Source organism: Eubalaena glacialis, chromosome 5 (genome assembly GCF_028564815.1).
Source record: "Eubalaena glacialis isolate mEubGla1 chromosome 5, mEubGla1.1.hap2.+ XY, whole genome shotgun sequence".
NCBI lineage: Eukaryota > Metazoa > Chordata > Mammalia > Artiodactyla > Balaenidae > Eubalaena > Eubalaena glacialis.
Window position 1 is genome coordinate 32120202 of NC_083720.1, and position 20246 is coordinate 32140447.

The 20246-nt window shown below is 46.5% G+C and overlaps 1 protein-coding gene across 5 annotated transcripts in view; it reads left to right on the forward strand.

The window, feature by feature from the left end:
* The window catches only part of LEF1 (lymphoid enhancer binding factor 1), a 116329-nt gene extending 103368 nt beyond the window's left edge, over positions 1-12961 (forward strand). For 3 of the 5 annotated variants that reach the window (XM_061191174.1, XM_061191175.1, XM_061191178.1), the window contains one exon: positions 11823-11910. Coding sequence is in view for 2 of the 5 variants with exons in the window: in XM_061191173.1 (XP_061047156.1) it covers positions 11823-11902 (80 nt within the window). In the remaining 3 variants the exon portion in view is untranslated. Of the gene's footprint in view, positions 1-11822 lie in introns of all 5 variants that reach the window. The other 2 variants (XM_061191173.1, XM_061191176.1) reach the window with 1 other exon arrangement.
* Positions 12962-20246: the final 7285 nt, after the last annotated feature.

Consider the following 20246-nt stretch of genomic DNA (forward strand, 5'->3'; position numbering starts at 1 on the left):
TTAGAAGAATATTGTCCTTTTAATGACTAAACACTTAGGTATGGACAGCAGCCCTTTTTATGCTCTGCCTCGAAACAGAAAACCCTTATGAGCATACCGTGCTAAGGACCAACATGCGCTGATTTTACTCTGTCCTCTGTTTGCACCAAAATCTTTAACACTGTTTCTATTAAAAATCATGCAAAAATGTATTTCTCTGCTTCATACTTTGATATTTGGTTTTAGTGTCCTTAATGATTAACATTATATAGTATTTTAGAGTAGACGATTAGGCTGAATGCATTTTTGTCCTAGAATGTATCCCAAATATCTCTTTTTAAAATCATGGTACAGTGATCATGGTGTTTTCTTGTCACTTACTTGTTTTTCTAAAGGTCAAGGTGTGTCCCCTCTGCCCTGCCCCAGAAAAACACAACAAAGTCTCCCCCCCTCCCCCCAAGAAAAAAATTTTCCCCAGCGACCAGTGAGGCTCCCGTCGGCTGGGCTGCACTTAATCAGAGTCTCCAGTGTTCCTCTCCCCTCTCGTTGCTGGATCAGTCATGCAGCCTTTGAAGTTCTGTCCTCCCCACTATCCTGTTGTAGAGAGCGGCACTGGCAGTCATCTGATAAGAATTACTAAGCGGAGAGAAGGTCAGATTTGCATTCGTAAAGGTTTCCGCAAATTAGGAATGATACTATCCCTACTGGTTCCCCATCCCTTTCTTTGTTTTAGGAATTCAGAAACTTCTACCTGTGTAGTAGTTGACTTGTTTAGTCATTATTCCGCATTTATTGAGCACTTTATAAATGCCAGTTAGCTCCATAATACCTGGAAATACAGTATTGAACAAGGCTCAGAAGGTCCCCGCTCTGTACTGCTTACATCTCGGGGAGAGCAGTTGATTTAAAACAAACAGGAAAGTGTAAGTGCTATAATAAAAATAAAACAGGGAGTGACTTGAGGGTCGGCTTTGGCTTGAAGATCATGAAAGGCCCTTCTGAGGAGGTGACACTCAGTAATAACCAGTTGTTTTCCCTGGAGGGTATTGTGTGTATTGTTCTGAATGAAAGACCAGGCCAACAGGGCACCCTGTTGTAGAAAGAGCTTAGACTAGACTAGGAGTGAGGCCACGCGGGCTCTCACATTAGCCCTCCTCGGCACAAGTGAAAGGGGCGCTTTGCTGGCCTCTAAGCTCCCGGCTGCACCAGGTCCTGGTCTGCTTTGTGCTTCCGCGGGCTGCACTGCCTCCCAGTGTTAGTAAAGGGACTCGGGTCTCTTTTTTGCTTACTAATTTGTCGTCCTCATTCTAGGTCTGAGTGGCTCTGTATAACTATAAGGCACCTGTATGATCTTGAAAACGACTTGCCCACGATGTGCTTGCTCTTCAAGTCCTGTATAGATCACTTCCTGCCTACCCTCCTCCTCCACAGGATGAGTGCCCACAAGCACTGCCTCTAGTCTGGGGCTTTGCTTCCCCACTGATGCCATCATGTGGCTCCTTGTTTGTTTGCCAGACTTCAGTCCCGCTATTGCTGGCTCCACCTTAGAAAAAAGCCGCAGACAGATGAAATGTTCGATTAGACTTGATCCTGCACATAGTGTCTGTGAAAGCTCACAGGACTTGCTTTCAGTTCTGAAGGGAAGTTCTGAAGTCACGGCCCTCCCTGCAGGAAGGTAAAGCTAACGGAGCACGGTGCCCAGACAGGGAGGATGCCGTGACTCCAACGTGAAGAGATTTTTGAGAGGGTGTCTTTCTGCACAGTGAAACTTAACATTATCCTGCTGCCCTTAAAGGAAATTCCTATTAGATCACTGAGCTTAGACAGCCATGATGTAGCTCAAATGCTAGGGAACTCTCATTACTCTGAACTAGAGTGGGACAGTGGACTATAAGGAAAAGAAAGACCCCACCCATCAGGAAAAGACTCCTCTGTGAACCAAAAAGCCCTCTGAAAACTTGCTTCTGTTCCTTGAAAGACATGAGTTTCACTTAATACTTTCTCATTTCATTGGTGGGAAATGCCATTGCAGTTGCTTCATATACCCAGCTGTGTCCCCATCTCCCTGTGAGCTTCTACTTTTGTGTATTCTATAAGAATATTCACTCTGGTGAAATCAAGTTGAAACAAAGAAATTAGCATTAACCCAGCCTCAACACCTTGCAGCAGACTTTAGGATGATTGGAAACAGGATCCTTAAAAGACATTCCTCCAAGTTGGAGGTGATCCCCAAGCTGTGGGATCAGTCAAGAAATCCAGATTCATCCTTAGCTTTTTTAACTAACTTGCCACTTGTGGGAGCTGGGAGCCCAGGGCCTCAGGCAGTGAGACTTACACACGTTCTCCTGTGAAGGCCAGTATCATAAATTGCCAATTGTTTGTTTATTCACTCTGCCAACATCCAGTGAGGCCTACTCCTGCAAGTCAAGAACTGCTTTAGGCAGTGGGGTTACTTGCTAAACAGACCCTGTCCGTTACCAGAGGCGCTCCCAGTTTAAGAAGATGCAGACGTACAAATGGATAATTATAAAATAATATGTTTTATGCTACCAAGGAAGTGCATACAGCGCAGTGTGTAAAAACAAAGACGACGGAAATCAGAGCGAGATCAAGGAAGGCCTCCTGCAGTAGGTAACACTTGGGTGTCCAGTCATGGGGGAATTCTTGAGTTTGATAGAACAATGATCGAGTTGCTTTGAGTTTCCAGTATTTTGGTGCACGTTTCATTTGGAATATGTAACGTCAAGAGTTTGTCAGAAGTCAGAGATTATCATGAAATACTGAACTTCCCTTTCTTCCTGACTTAATCAAGATTCATAAAGAACTAAAGAAGCAAAGAATTAGAACTTTTGAAAAGCTGGAGAGAATTATCATTCTGAGTTTACTAACTTAAAAACTTTACAGGTTGGTTTACTAATATTTACTTTAGCAAAACATAAAAAGTCCACTATCTTAAAGTTATATAGATTGAAAAGATATTCTTATGATATTTCAGTGTATTTCATTTGATTATATAACGTCAAAGGTCTAGTTTAAAAGTAGAAACAAGCTATCTTTTTTTAAAAAGCAAAAAATCTCTGGTTAAACGCACCCAGAGATACACATAGGCACTCACATACAGACATACTTCTTCTGTACACTATGATTTCAGCCTTGGCATAATCTTTAGCTTGTACACTTGCTGAACTGAGAAATTAGTATATATTTTTTACTAAATAAAAACATTTGCCTTTATTTCCCTGGTGCCAAGAGGTGTGTGGGAGAAGTAATTTCTAGTACAGTATAGAATGCAATAGTTAATTGTGCAGTGCTTGGATTTACATCTTTAAAAAAATTGTCTCTAGCTTTCCATTATAGACTGGAGTCATGTGCAGGACTAGCGAGAAGACTGTGACCCTGAAGGTCTTCTAGGAGCCTTGTCTGAAGCTCGGGACTTAGCCCTGTCCTCTTAAGAGTCAGGGAGAGGTCTAAATATTTTCAGCGATCTCCTTGAGAAAAACATTTATTTCGTATAGTTTTTGAAGCTCACCCTGGGGAACTTGATGCTTTTGCCTAATCTTTGCTCTGAACTCTGTTCCCTAAGTACGTATGTAGTCACCCCCATTAAGTATCAGTGAGCCTCTGGGTATTTGTTCCTAGGTTGGCATGTCTAGTTAGAAGGCAAAGCCAAGTGCTTACAAAGTAGTAAAGTTGAAAGCAGCTAGAGAAATGGTAAGGCTTGTCCAAAGTCTCAGAGTAAAAATTAAGGCTTTGATAATGAGAAAGTGAAAAAACTACGTACGCCCTGTTTTCCATCCTTCATCTTTTTGTCACACGATTAGGCACTAAGTGTGTCGGGCACTTAGCCTAGAATTGCCACTAAGCACACAGGAGACGGCAGAGTTAGGAGCTCTCGGGAAGGGAGCCTCACATCTGGAGGCGGGAGACCAGCACGGCCTCCTGCACCCTGCTCAGTGCTGTCTCCAGGCTCCTCCTGAGCGTCCTCTGAGTGGTGGCCCAGCCAGTGCAGGGCCTCGTCTGCCAGTTGGCCAAGCGTCTGGATCCTGATGGAAACGACTGCGGGCGTGTCATTTGTCTTGTCAGGATCGCAGGTGTGCTGTGCCTAGGACACGGAGGTCTGTCCCTGCCTGGGGTGGTAGCCTACCCGTGTTCCCCTCCTCTTACGTCTGGCTGCAAACCCCTGCGAAACGTGTCATGAGTTAGCAGAAAACTTGTAGAGAATTCACACGGCAATGACACTTGACTGCAGTGTTCTTACTAGGGACTTCCTAGTAAGACCGTTCAGCAGGAAAATTCAGACACTGATAGCAAGGGCAGCCTTGGTCACGCTGTCTGAAACAGAGATGGCTGCCTCACGGCACTGTGTAGCTAGACTAAGTTGTGCGTGGACCGCAGGTTTTCAGGTTCTAACCATTCTCCAGAATGCCTTATGCTTGCTCATGTGATGAGAGTCTTTTGATCACAAGGAGCAGAAACAACCCCTGCTAGGGTAAGGACCTCTATTTAAGGATACAGGAGCATCATGTGGAAGCCGAGGAGAGTACTAGAAGGTGGTCTTGGAAAACTGTCCAGACGCTTTTGCTGTCTCTTATATCTGCCCCTCCCCCAAATCACATCCTCCCCTTCTGCAGATTGGCCTCCTCAGTTCTTTGATCCACGTGTCCAGAACCCCTCAAGCTCACATGTTCTTACAGTACCAGTCTCCAAAAGAGAAAACTCTTTCAAATTCCAGAGAAGGGGGACTTCCCTGCCAGTCCAGTGGTTAGGACTCTGTGCTTCCACTGCAGGGGACACAGGTTTTTGATCCCTGGTCGGGGAACTAAGATCCCACATGCCGCGTGGCCAAAAAATAAACCAATACAAAGTCAAATTCCAGAGAAGGGACTCTGGCTAGCCCAGCTTGGGTCAAACTTCTACCCCCATCTGCAATCAACTGTGGCCACAGCAGATGGTCACACAGTACAAGACAGCTGTCGGGGGCTCACCGCCCCCACCGGGGCTGTGTTGGCATTGGGATAATCAAGAGGGAGGCAGGCTGCAACCCAGCAGACGTCCACCACAGCTCACTAATAAGCTGGTGGCTGGGCCTGATAGATCAGCAGACAGGGTGATTTTATCTAGGCAACTGTGCATTCGTGAAGGAACTGGGAGAGGATCATACATATAGTGAAAGCTTTTAAAATCTCTGTTGTGCTGCAGTGTCCTTCCCATCAATTCTTTTCCCCTCTTTCTTTAATGGTCAGAAGAGCTAGGATTGTGTTTAAGTTGCCTTGGGAAACAAACAGGAAACTGGACCCTTGGCTAGCAAGAGTGGTCACGTGCCATTAAAAAATAATAGTAGACGGAGAGAAGAATGAGGCTCATTATTACAACCCTCTTGAGATACGTAATATTTAGTATTGTTCATGAAAGCCCTATGAAATTAAGATCCATGCTATTATTCTAATACTTCATAGAATAAAAAAATTATTTTAGACAAATTTAGTTTGATAGAATGTTTTCTCACTAAGCCATCCAGAACTTGAGGGAAATCATCCTTCTGGATAACGGAGTTTCCCAGAGAACTCTAGGTTTACCTCTTTAAGTATCAAAACATGTAATTTTTAATTTTCACTCTTGTGAGTGCACCTCTTTCTTCACCAGAGTACATGAAAATTAAATATTTCTTAATACCTCATGCCATTATTCTACAGTGTAATGTACCATATGGTAAATGGTAACAAGGAATGGATGCTATTTGACCCTTCTAGATGACCCCAAATAATGGGGGTTTTTAAAAATCTGCTCTTTTTTATTTATTGTGTCTTCTTGTTCTGTCTAGGACTGTGTACCCCTCCCCTAAAGTAGTTTTCCTTCTGATCCATTTTGTAGATTTGGGAACCAGAAAACAAAGCTTATTTGAATAATATATACATTAAAAGTAAACGGGGACTGAGTTGGCGTATGGGGGGTGCTCTTATTAGGAAGGGTAAATATGCTTTTTTTTTTTTGCTTGAATTTCTTGATAACTACAGTGAGACCTTGAGGCCTTTTCACTTCCTTTTCCTCGCTGTGTCCTTTGGGTCTGAAGCTGCCCGTCAACAGATCCAGAGGAGTGGGGTGATCCTGCCTAGAACTATCTGTGAGCCTTAGCAAAGTCACTCTATTCTTTTTGACAGAATGAGGAGAAAAAAAAATGAAAGCACCTCAGTCAAACAGTAGTGCCTGCTTTTTTGCTTAAGTCCTAAGTCAAATCTAACCTGAAGTTTTCTAAATTTTTAGATATAGTCTCCATAAATATAATGACAAATTTTTTGCTGCCCTCTTGGGATTACTTTTCCCAGCTATCAGTGTGTTTCTGCAGACATTCTATTTTATAAGATATTTTGTAATATTTCATGAGAGATTTTCCAGAATTCTCTATTGGTCATAATTTTCCACCGGAAGTTCTGTAAATAGTATAAATCTTGCTTTTACCCCCTGAACATGCTGTGTGAGATTGGAACAACAGAAATGGAACTAACATTTCTGGACCACGTATTCTGTCCTGGGTGCTCTAATAGAAGTCTCTCCATCCCGTCCTTGAGGCAGCCCTGTACGGGGAGGGATCTCTGCCCTGTTAGAGGGATGAGGAAACGTCAGTAACTTGTCCAGGGCCATGTGGCTGGTGTGCAGCAGGGACAGGTTCACACCTGGCTCTGTCTCTCTGTAACTCAAGTCTCCACCCACTGCAGTAACCAACATTCATTGCGCCCTTTCAGATGCCAGATACTTGCCAAGCCTGTCACGTGTATTATCTCCTTTCATCCCCTCAACACATGTTATGAGGTAGAGCGACTTAACTATTTCCATTTCACAGACGATGAAACGGGTGTGGCACGTTCAAGTAACTTGCTCAGGATAAGTCTGTCCAGAGCTCATGCTCAGAACCCACAACGCATTGTCACCTCCCTAGGCCCCATATACTTAAGACACATAGACTCGTACTACATGACGGTGGAAAGGAAAAACACACAGAAATGTGTGCTCATTCTGTTGCCTCATTTTTAGAAGGTGAAGTTAGCATTTTTAGGGCAGGAGCACTTGTAGAGAGAAAAGTGAACTGGATAAAGAATTTGGAGGTGGGTAGATGAGTCTCCATAGTGGCTGTCCTCCTGAAGCACTTTAATATACAGAATTAAGATGGGTTTTGAGGGTCTCTTATTCAAAACTTTCCTCGAGAATGTTTCGGTAGTGTTCCCAGCGGAGGTGAAGGTCTAGTGGGTGAGACCTACACTGGGAGGCCCAGCCAACCAATGGTGGTGTACGTCCTCACAGGGAGACACAAAGGGCTGATCAGGAAGAGAAACCATTAGCTGCAGATGGAAACCAGCATCTCCCCCTCGAGCAATTTATCAATAGTTCCAGGCCTGCTTCAGCGTCATCTCGGCATTGCCGAAGTCTGCTTTCACTGGTCACAGTTATGCTTTGAATAACCGCACGGGAAGGAACCGCACAGATTCAGTGACCCTGCCTCGGTCTGTATAACCTGGATCCAACCCCGGGGCCAGTGACCCCTTGTCTCACTGACCCCTCCCTCCCTCCCTCCCTCCTCCACGTTCTGGGAATCATCTGGTGTCAGAGCTGTGGCTGGCGACTGGGGGACTGACTAGCTTGATGCTGGGACTTCAGGACTAGCTCAGCTGCAGAGAGAAGAGTCAGCGCTAACCTTCCTAACCACGTGTTATCATTTCTTCTTTTTCTCAAATACTGGGTAGTACTTACTTTCAAAGACCTGAAGGTGGCCTTTGTAGGTTATACTTTCAATCTTAGAGATTTAAGTTTCAAAGTTACTTTCTTAGGCCCTTTGTTCTCTCACCCTGCTTTCAAACAGAGCATAGCCTCTTGGGGTGGGCAGTGGTCCAGATGGAGACCACCTCCACCTCCGCAGTGATGCTGACCAGTGATGGGCACGGAAGGCAGGCAGGCAAGGAGAAGCAAATGAGTGATAATTCAGCCCCGAGGTGTGGTGGAGAGAACTTAGGTTTAGGGCTCAAAAGCTAATCCTGCCACCTGTAGGTTGGGTGACCTTCGGCAAGGCCTTTCGCCCCTCCCGCAGCGGGATCCTTCTGTGTAAATGCGCTGAAGTCAGCGGAGCTGTCGTGATCGCATGACGTCGTGTCCCAGCGCCTGGCACAGCAGCACTCAGCGCACGTTGTTCTTCTTCCTTCCTCCTCACCAGCTCCTGTGACCCATGGGGAACCAGGAGGCCTGGGGAATCTCTAGGGGCCCCTCGCACCAGCTGCTCACAACCAGATGCCTCGGTTCCCTCTAGGACAACAGGGCCAGACCAGCTCTGTCGCGCTCGCTTCCCGCTCTGGAAGTCCGCTCCCTGCGTACACAGGCGGCTTTGTGCGGCACGGGAGTTCACGCCCTGAATGGCAGGCTTCCGTCCGTCTGCCCCGAGGTGGGGCAGAAGAACTTAGGCAGTAGGCATGAGGTGGTGTGTGCCGCTGTGAGGAGGGCGATCTTTGCAAAGCCTCTGCCTCTGTTCATCTCTCACAGACTGATCTCTGATACTCTCTCCTCAAATTTCACAGCGTAACTAAAAACATTTTAGAGTTTCCCACTCCTTGCTAGTAACATTTGGGAAGGGGAGGGAGGAGCTGTTACTCCAACCACCTTCCTTTTGGGTTACTCACCATTTCTGGACGAGGAAGTGAGGTTACAGTTACGGCTCCAGCTGAGCCGGTGGGTCCTGGTCACGCGTCGCCCCTCCTCCCACCCCCACCTCGGCCTCTCTAATGGGCTTGTTTCCGCAGCCCCTCCTGTTGGGGGGACAGCCTGGGAAGGGGGCTGGGCCGCAGAATCTCAAGGATATGGGCTGGCCACGCGCTTGGCTCCCAGTGGAGGCTCACGTTTGCACGTAAGAAGAAGGAATTTCCCCTCTCCCTCTCGTCACATCTTTTGAGCCAAGGCCTAGAAGGCCCTAATGCCTCAGTCAGTGCTGGTCGTCTTCCAGACGCAGGTCCCTCTTGAAATCTTGAGATGTCCCTTTACCGCTTGGGCTCTTAATAAGCGACTCCGCCTGTTTGGGTTCCTGCTTCCATTTGGTTAGTGGGATATTTTGTCCGGATTGGAGTCTGGTCCAGGAGAGGAGCTTCCTGGGTTTCAGCTGGACGGTGGGGGGAGGGCGTTTTCCTGTGCTTCCTTCACACCCACTCAGCAAATGGCCCACGTGGTGAGCGCTGGCGGAGGGAGCCCAAGCCTGATGTGTAAGACGGCACTCCGAGCTCCCTTTGAAGCGGGCGCGGTAATAGCGGCTTTGATTACGCCGACTCCACCGCTGGGCTGGGCTGCGCAGGGCTCGCCTGGCCGGCCCAGCTTCAGCTGCAGCCCCCCGTGAAGACTTAGATGTGGGAAGTCTCCAGTCTCCCGAGCCTCATGCCTGTGGTTTTTTGAAAAGAATCTTGATTTGACCTGTTTTATGTCTGTAAAGCAACACTGCAAGGCTTTTTACCCCCAGTTCTCCCATCTGGGGGTAAGACTGGTCTGCCCTGGTGACCCTGTATTTTAAAGAAGCAACCAGGTTCAAATAAGGTGCCTTATTTGATAGCTTCCTTGCCCATTTATTTAAATACCAGCTACACTATAAGGAGAGCACCCCCGGTGGGGAAGAGTCGCTTTTTGGTTGGCAGTTGTACAGAGCAGCTCTGAAACCAACTTTTCAGGAGGATTTATAAGAGGATACTAAGATAATGAAACAACAGTGGGGAAACGTGAGACTGTAGAAAGCACTGGTTTTATTAGGAGATGTCGAAATTCTTCCCAGGGAAGCGCGTATTATCCTTGTGACAAATGGCCACTCTGGCCAGCCGGAATCGGGTTAGTAATTATGTTGTTATGCTCTCAAGAAGCGGGCAGGAGGAGGCACTTTGGGTGCCATGAGGAGAGAGGACGACTCGATGAGTGGTCAGTGCAGGAGAGTGGAGGCCGCCGCAGGGCCACGCAGGCCGCTGACCGTCTGGCTTCGGAGTCAGCCTGAGACTGGGGTGGGCACGGGTCCCAGCAGAGGGACAGTTTGTCTCCGTGAGCAGACAGACGCTCCTGGCGGCTGAGGCCAGTCTGTTCTGAACCACAGCGCTGGTCTCCAGCTGCTGTGCGCTCCTGGCCCGGGGCTGCTCACCATTCCTCACCAGCAAGAGCAACCGGGTCCGGGCCTTTGAGAGTCCGTGAGCCCAAGCACGGTGTGAATAGGAGTCTGCAGGTGCTGCCTTCACCCCCGCCCGGGCTCTGCTCCTGTCTTCTTGGAAAGCCAGGGCCCTTCGCAGCTCTTCCATCCTCCTGTGTGAAGCATCTCTACCCTGCTTAAAGTTTAAAAATCACGAAGCTGTAGTGTGGTTTTCCCGTTAAATGGGGGAAGGTTAATTTTGCAGGAGAATAGGAATTGAAGTCGTCATTGAAGACCTCATTCTGTTGAAGGCAATATTCTGTGGCTGATTTCCTCCCATTTTGCTTTTGCTTGTTTTGTTTGTTCACTAGCCACCCGGCTAAACAGTTTCTTCTCAGCTCTGGTAAGTCATTCTGAGGGACAGCAGCGGTGGTGGTTGCCGTGATTCTGATGATGCTAACACGTGGCTGGTAAGAGCCCTAATAGCGGGGCTCACTCTGCGCCCCGCACTCTCTGAGCCCCTTAGAGGCATTGGCCGAGCCCGTCCTCACGGCTCCCGGGCTACAGATCCATCTTCTCTGAACAGCACGGTGTAGACCGTAACTCGCTACCCAGAGTTGAGTTTTCATTATTAAACTATCTCAAAGCTTCCTTTTATTTCTCCTCTAAGATGTCTTTCCACTCAAATAAAAAGCATAAAGGAATGCACTCTTTTTAGAATTAATTTCTTTTTAAAGGAAATGTCTGCTAATAACAAGGACACTGCAAGCACAAAAAGTTGAGATGTGTCTGAGCTGCCAAAGACCCAGGTAGAGTAGGTGCTTCCCTGCAGCTGGACAAGGCCGTCTCCCCAGGTGCAAAGCAGGGGAGGCGGATGCTCTCCAGAGAGGAGGTGACCTTGGGGATGCTTTCACTTTCCTTTTGTCTTTGTCTCATCTTGTTGCAATGTTATATTTTACTTTTAATCACTTTTTAAATCTCAGATTATTAAAGCTTTGGGGATTTAGGGATTCTCCTTTCTGAATGCTCTTATCAGCAATATCTTTAAATACTTGTTGAGTGCACATTCCAAGGCTAACGTTAGAGATCCTGGTTGTTATGAAGGAAAAAACTCTTGAGAATTGAAAAGTCTAAGATGGGAGAAGCGTATGCACCTCAAGACTGAATATGAGCGGACATAGACCATCCCGGTCACAAGGGGGCTTGTTGCAGGAGTGTGAGGGGCATTGACTAACTTGCGTGTGGTTTAGTCTCGTGTAAAATCCTACAGTGGCTCCCCACAGTGGACTAAAAAGACCAAACAAACACTTTAGAATGACAAGTCTTTCCCTGATCTGGCCATTGCCTGCCATTACGATTCCTGTTTGGCCATTCCCTCCTGATGTTGTTCCAACAGATTTTTTTTTTCTTTTTTCATGATCTAAATGATCTAATGATCTAAAGTATTATGTGTATTTCACATCGTAACCCTGTACATTTATGTACAAATACATGGAACCAGGGTAAACATTTCAGTAAAGTACACTTATCCTCTAACATAGTCTGAGGATTTAGGGCTACCATACGGCAACCTCTTTTAGCCATCACCAGATCAACAACGTGGATTAATTAAATGCAGAGATCTTAAGACATGTGCTGTATGAAATAGCGGTTAAAATCTGTAAAGGTCTGTGGCAAATTCACATTCACAGTACTTTATTTGTTCCTTCTTGAGGTGGAAAACGAAGCTCCTTCCCAACGTGCAAAGCCAAGGCAGCGACCCCGGGACCTCTCCTGGAGATGGAAGCTTGTTGACCACCCAGACTGTCTCCACGGCTTGCCCAGTCGACCCCAAAGGAGAAATGACACCAACTTCACCCTGAGGTCACTGCTAGAGACGCTGATCCATAAAGACAATCACTGCCAAACCCCCTTTCATCTACTGCGAGAGCCAAGTTCCACAATAAAAAGCATACAAGGTTTTTCAAAAGAAAAAAAAGCACATGAGAATGCTAGCAGGCCCTGGGTCAGCTGAGCAGCTTTCCTCCCCCGTCTCCGCCGTGCACTTCCCAGAGCATCCCGCCTCCATACCTGTAACCTCCTGGCAAGGACAGTAACTTGGCTGCTTTTGCCTGCCCCGAGCACCGGGAGTGGCCGCAGCACAGCCGTCAGCATCCCGGAGGGAACTTGTGGAAGAGTTCCCTCTTTGTTTCTGGCTTCATGTTTGTTTCTCTTTTCCTCAAGCTTTTATTTAACAGTGCAAAAGGATCAATCTTGTTTGCTTCTTTTCTTTTTTAAACTTGAATTTTTTTAATTTACACTTTTTAGTTTTAATCTTCTTGTATATTTTGCTAGCGATGAGCTTTTTAAGTAAAATCGAAAGATCTGGAAGAGTTTGAAATAAAAACGAAATGAAAAGAAGCCTTCTTCTTTTGAGGGCTATCTTGTCCGCTAAGGGGCTTCTCCGTGAATTGCCTGTCATAATAGTGGCCTGTCTTTGTCAGGTGTCCCATAGAGCTAAGTAAACCTAAATGCCAGTCCACTGTGTGGGTGGCAGTTGGCAGTCCTCTTTCATTTTATTTTTCTTATGATCTCTTCTCTTTTTTTTAAATGGTAAACCTTAACAGATACTTTCAGCAGACCAGTTTGCAGTGAATTTTCATTTCTTTCCTTCTCACCCCCTTGTTGTAAAAAGCCCAGCACTTGAATTGTTATTACTTTAAATGTTCTGTATTTGTATCTGTTTTTATTAGCCAATTAGTGGAATTTTAAGCCAGTTGTTAAAATGAGCATTGATGTACCCATTTTTTTTTAAACAGCAAGGCACAGCCTTTGCCCAAAACTGTCATCTAACGTTTGTCATTCCAGTTTGAGTTAACGTGCTGAGCATTTTTTTTAAAAAGCTTTGTAATAAAACATTTAAAAACAAGTCTTTTTTTTTTTTTTAAAAGAGTGAAGTTCCTGATAACCTGCAGTTGGTAATGGTGACCTAAATCCATAGGCCAGGCCGGAGCTGGTGTGTCCGCATGACGGGGGCGCTGCCCGTGAGGCTGCCTCGGGGACAGGCCCACACCCTCCCCCCATCTCCAGGCTATGCAGTCCGTAGGGGTCCTCCTGCAGCCTGGAACCCCACCTCCTCCTCTCCCACGGGTAGATGGAAATCAGGGCCACAGGATTCAGATGGGAATGATTCTCTCCCTTCCTGAGAACCCAGACATCCTCACGGGCTCCAGCCGGCACCTCTGCAGGTGTGCTGGTGCAGCCCGTGGTCAGAGCCCATGGGTTCTCAAAACTGGGCTCCCCGAATCAAGGTGTCCCCGTGCTTTAACTCCCATTCATCTCCCCAAAGTCGACATTTTCCCAATTTTGAGTTTGAACTCCATAATTCTCCCTTAAGCGTTTGTTATACTATATATAGGTTGGTATCGGATTTAGTAGAACCTCCATATTTTAAGTTTAAAACATCAGCATTTCATGGTCTTCCACAAAGCTTCCACAGTCCATTGAGCTAGTCTGAAAACCACCGACACCACTGATCTAACTTCAATGTCTTGCTGAAATTCTAGTTCTGTTTCCTTTTTTCAACCTTCACTACAGCTGGAGAACAGCTGGCTACCATACTTGTAATAACCCTCCACATACTGTACTTGAAGATTGCCATTAAATCACCCCTCAAATTTCTCTTCTCCAGGCTAAGTAATCCCAATTCCTTGAACCTTTCATCATTGGTCCTTTAATCATTTTCATTACTATCCTCTGGAACCTCTCCAATTCCTCTTCATTTAGTCCTAAACTTGAAGCAGGGAAAAATGTCTATTACGTTCAGGGGACCTACTTGTTAAAGGTTTCATATTCATTTGCAACTCTCTCTCTCTCTGTTTTCTTAACATACATGAACCAAGAAGTTATAACTGTTTAAAGCTGCCACCGTGGTCTCTCCAGAAGTTAACTAGAAGATCCAAGGAAGTGTAGGAAAAATCTAGGGTGTTACTTTTGGGGGGAAGAACAGGTCATAGCAACACATTGGTTCTTCTGAGTCTTAGAAAGAAACTGATTAGTGATAAAAGTCTGTCCGTCAAGTGAACAGAGCAAGGATAGTTGTGAGACTTGAGCCTCAGCCAAAGCCTACTCAAGTCTCTTCTCCCTGGGTTCCTCCTCCTCTGCATTTTTATGACGCAAAAAATGGGTAAACAATATTGAAAGAAATGGGTTGTTTGAATCCTCCAGACCACAACTTGGTCCCTCCTAGTTTTCTATTCATATTCCCTCCAGAATAACTCTTCCCAGATAACCTGGATGTCATGGCACGGTGCTCACTCCTGGCCCATTCTTCCCAAATCCTGCTTTCTGCAGGCAGCAGTTTTGGGGAAAGGAGAGTCCAGAGTCCCCTGAGAGGCACACACAGACCAAGGGACACTCTCCTGGGGCGACGGGGCAGAGGGACTCCCGTCCAGCCACTGCTTCTGTTTGCTCTTGCAGCGATTCCGCTTCGGCTTCCTTCCCCGCAGCGAGCTCGAGGCTGGAGCGCGTTGCGAGAGGAGGATGGCCAGCCTCTCTCGGAAGTCACAGCTGACGCGCTGGTCCTTACCAAGCAAGGGGCGCTTTCCTTGTGGCTTTAGTTTGGTTGCTGGCAGCTACCTGTTCGGCTGGAAGGAGCCTTGGAACACCTTCACAACTATGGCTGTCCTAAATACAACAATTTTTTCCTCTATACTTTAGGAAACTATGTCTTTTCCTCTAGAAGGTTGAAACAATATGGAAACTTCTGGTCAGGGGCCCGCGAGCAAGAACAAGATGTCTGCGTGGCTTTCTTTTTAAAGGAGAAAAGTCACGAGGGAGCGACGCATGGTCCCGACAGAAAGGAGAAACTTAAATTCTGCACGACGTACTAGTTGTACAGGTTGCTACATCTGCCACAGGATGTTATCTTTCATACACAGAAATTTTAAGAGCTGCCCTGTGAAGCCTGACCTCCAGGGATACGAACATGTATATGCGCACAAAATCTGAACCGCTTTTTAATAGACACTGAATAGTCTGAAGTTAAGCATCTTAATATTAATAGAAGAATGGGATTCTAAATGTCTATGTAGGTATTATGGGAAAAAATAAGATGATTGGTTTTGTTGGCTATTACTTAGTGGATACCATTTTGGCAGCTGCAAACTTCCAAAACTTCTCCAGCTCTCTAACGCGGAAAACCTACATTGTCTCACTCTGCAGCTAGGAGTGGTTTTGAGGGAGATAGGAGAACATATCGGGTATACCGAGACAGCCAGTTAAAATAAACGTCACTAGCATGAATCAACCTAAATTAGAACTTGCCGAGCTGAAGAAAAATGCTCTTGTTGTTTACCGTCGGCAGTGTTGCAGGCCAGTAAAGCGGCGTTAAACAGAATTGGCCAACGCACTCATTCAATACCTATTTACTGAGTGAGCACCTGCCCATGGGCTCTGCTGAAATAACTGTCCACTAGGAAAATGTTTCTGCTGTTTGTAAGCTTGTTCACCACCTGCATTTGTTATAATGTACAGGCATCCTTCTCCCTGAATAGTAATTTAAACTTTAAAAATCAGTTGCTTATAACGGAAGGAGGTACACGGTGGGGAAAGCCCAGGTTTGGAGTCGCATGGAGCCAGACAGTGTCGGCCGCACCCGCTGTCAGGAGCTGCGCACTTCATCCCTCTGCGCACACCCCCTCGCGGGCTGAAGAAGAGCTCACTGACCTCCGCGAAGGTACGGCGAGTGGAAAATGAGAGACACCCCACACATACAAAATAACTAGCAAATGAAGTTCCCTTTGAATTCTTTTAGAATTTGTTATTAAACAGTTTCTTTTTTCCCCAATGTAAAAAAATAATACTTTGTTTTTGTAATGCCTGTAGCCATAGAACATATGAGCATTTATCTTCTGCCCATGGAAGCAGTTGGTAACCAGGCCTAACCACTCTGTTTTGGACCAAAGAGCGAGGAAATGGTTACACTAAGGGGGCAGAGTCTGGATTGTATTGGGTCATTTACACTGATGTGTTTATTAAATATTTTTCTTTATCTCATCTCTAATATCTTGAGATGTTACCAGCTCAGTTAAATTTTGATCTCCATTAAATACATGGAGAAGTTGTTCGAAAATGTATTATTTGCCGGATGGAATGAGAACACTGCCTACAAACAGACTTAATCACACAACTGTTTCTCTTTGTACTCACAGTGAGATTAGTAGATTAGTCATTCTCTTCTCTGTTCGTAACTTAATTGTCTCAGAATTTGAACTCAGTAGAATCACTAAATTATGTTCCACACTGTAGTAATATTTTCTCCTACCAGGAAGAAGGTGCAAGACAACCAAAGTAAAACGGAGCCCCACAAATTGGCCTGTTGTTCTTACAGGTCCTATCAACGTTGCTCAGCTGGAGAAAGGCAACCCACGGTTTCAAAATCTAGCTCGCCCTCTATGCCTGGCTCTAGCCACCATGCAGCATACAAAGCAAGGCCTGTGCAGTGCTTGCTGGGGGCTTAAGAAGCCCAGGGGTGCCTGCTGAACCACTTCATCTGTTCCCCGCATGCCAGCATCTGGCACAGGCTGTGCCTGCTCCGATTCCTAGGATCCAACTAGCTGGGACTCTTCTTTCCTCAGTGCCTGGTCTCAGAACTCCAACCCATCCAGGCGCCCCTTACAACAACTGGCCCATTTTCAGAAGACCTAAATAGACGTTTCTCTAAAGAAGACATACAGATGGCCAAGAGGCACATGAAAAGATGCTCAACATCACTAATTATTAGAGAAATGCAAATCAAAACTACAGTGAGGTATCACCTCACACCAGTCAGAATGGTCATCGTCAAAAACTCTACAACTAACATTGTAGAGACGTGGATGGACCTAGAGACTGTCACACAGAGTGAAGTAAGTCAGAAAGAGAAAAACAAATATCATATATTAATGCATATATGTGGAACCTAGAAAAATGGTACAGATGAACCGGCTTGCAAGGCAGAAATAGAGACACAGATGTAGAGAACAAACGTATGGACACCAAGGGGGGAAAGCGGCGGGGGTGGGTGGTGGTGGTGGGATGAACTGAGAGATTGGGATTGACATGTATACACTGATGTGTATAAAATAGATAACTAATAAGAACCTGCTGTATAAAACAATTAAAGTTTAAAAAAAACTCTACAAAGAACAAATGCTGGAGAGGGTGTGGAGAAAAGGGAACACTCCTGCACTGTTCATGGGAATGTAAATTGGTACAGCCACTAGGGAGAACAGTATGGAGGTTCCTTAAAAAACTAAAAATAGAACTACCATATGACCCAGCCATCCCACTCCTGGGCATGTATCCGGACAAAAGTATAATTCAAAAAGGTATATGCACCCCCGCTACGTTCATAGCTGCACTATTCACAATAGTCAAGACATGGAAGCAACCTAAATGTCCATCAACAGATGAATGGATAAAGAAGATGTGGTACATACATACAATGGAATATTACTCAGCCATAAAGAAGAATGAAATAACGCCATTCACAGCAACATGGATGGCCCTAGAGATTATCATACTAAGTGAAGTAAGTCAGAAAGAGAAAGACAAATACCATATGATATCACACGTGAAATCTAAAACATGACACAAATGAACCTGCCTATGAAACAGAAACAGAATCACGGACATAGAGAACAGACTGGTGGTTGCCAAGGGGAAGGGGGTTGGGGAAGGGATGGAGTGGGAGGTTGGGATTAGCAGATGTGAGCTATTATATATGGAATGCATAAACAACAAGGTCCTACTGTATAGCCCAGAGAACTATATTCAGTATCCTATGATAAACCAACATGGAAAAGAATGTGAAAAAGGAATGCATAAATATGTATAACTGAATCATTTGCTGTACAGCAGAAATTACCACAACGCTGTAAATCAAATATACTTTAATTAAAAAAAATATTGATAGGAAGAAAAAAAAAAAAAACTGGCCCATTTTCATGCGCTTTCAACCTGAATGCAACACTCAGTATTGTGGCCACCACAACTTTTATTCTGAAATGTTAGGAGCACTGTGTCTATTCTCCCCTCCAGTCCTTTCCCTGGAGCAGCAGGGATGGGGAATTTCAAGTGGTGATGAGAGGCCCTGGAGCACAGAGTCGCACAGGGATGGGGCAGGGACCGCAAACTGCAAGAAGCGCGACAGAGATGTGTTGTCCCCAGACCCCCTGGCACTGCAGACTAGCGTGACTTTAACAAAACGACGCTAGCACAAGTCAGCCCCTAACACGTGCGAGCCTTAACCGGCAAGGGAGGACAACAGAGAAAATCAAGACTTGAGCGTTCGTGACCTCACACAGGCCCCTGACCTAAGAGCATCGAGCCAGCTACCGGCAGAATCCCCCAAGAAACCCAGTGCTGAAAGGGCAGCAGACTAAACATCCCCACGCGCACGCGGCTGGTTCCCAGCCAAGGAGGTCTGTGTGTTCGCTTAAGCTCTGCCAGCCGTGCAGGCCTGGGGGGGGGGGGGATGGCAGCCCGGTACCGCTTCCCTCCCTCATGCATCACCTCTTCATCTGATGCCAGTTAAGCAGGTGTCACCTGCGGGCCTCAGGGCGGACAGCCTCCCCTCTGGACTCAGAGGGCCGATCACAGCCCCGGGCCCAACCAGGGCGCTCCCGCTCTGCCCGCCTGGGCCCGCCACAAATCCATGTGGGGGAGGGGCTGCCTCTGTGCCCTCACGCTGCCCTGCAGCTGTAACACTGAGGTGGAAGAGCTCTGCAAATTCCCCTCCCCAGGAGTAGGTGGCAAAACCTCCACGGGCTCCAGAGTGAGGCTTTCAGGGCTCGGTCCTTCAGACGCCTCAACCAGAAAACTTCGCTCAAACGCGCCTTCCTCCCCAGGCCTGTTTGGGTGGTTTCTCAGTTTCCTGTTTTCTAAACCCAGGATTTCCAAACGTGGTAGAGCCAAGTGACCGTTTACGGGGAGTTCTTAGTCTAAGCTTTCCCTTATGACATGTGCTCGGCCGCCTGAGGACAGGCTACATGTTTCTGGCGGACTCGAGGCCTGCAGGCCGGCAGCGGCCACAGCCCTTGCACCTGAAGGCCTGTCTCCTGGCTCTGCCTTGACAAACTCACTAGGAGAGCACGAAGTTCGCCGCTGCTTCTGTTCCTACACCGCCCCCTTCCCTGACTTCTGCATGTGTTCGGCGAGTCTTGGGGCCCTCTCTCCTACACACTTGCTTTCTTTCTGGGGTCCTGAATCATCCACAGTCTACTGCCCGCACATAAAACGTCACTCACCTGGGTGACGGCCGCCTCGCCCGCTCGCTGGTTCCTGCGTGCTTCTCCCTCCGGATCAGCCCTGACAGCGGCCCTCCCAAGGCTTGGGAGGCCCTTCTGGAGCAGCTGCGGGGTGGAGAATGGAGCGCCCGCACTTATCTTTTTACCCAGTTATCCCCGCAGCTTTACCTCTAAGACTCTTTTACTCAGCTCCCTCCCCCAGGTGTAAAAGGTTCTGTAAGCCTGTAGGTTCTGGGGAACCGTGGCTTCCTTCCAATGGGGCACAGGAGGGAGGCAGTCACAATCAGCCTATTGAGGCCGGCCGGCAATGAGCTCAACACCGGACGTCCATCACCTCATTTGGTCCTCAGAAACCCTGTGGGGTAGGCCCCATCATTGTGCCCATTCTGCTAGATTTCTCCAGAAGACAAGTAGCCGCCCGCCGCCCCCCGCCCCGCCCGAGGTTAGGCTACATAGGTAAAGAGAGCACAGCTGAGCACTAGAGCCCAAGTCTGTTTAATTCCAAAGCCCATGGTATTAATCATTTATACTGATTAATTCTGGAACAGCTACATTTGGTCATTTTAAATAAAACATTGAATAGAATTAGTATCAATGAGGGGATTTTTCTGTCTTTCAGGAGTTAAAATTTGTTCTGCCATAGAAATAAAAACTGTGATTATGAAATCGAGTGATTTTAAAAATGGAATTTACACAATCAAATTGGGTTGAAAATGCAGCAATGCTTCCATTGTTCAAAGCATTTTTTGATTACTATTTATGTACCATCAATGCCTGTTTACAGGAAAAACAGTTCCACAAAATTACAGCCACACCTTGTATTTCTGCTAAGAATCAATTAGTTATTTAGGTTGAAATGTTAAAGGGAT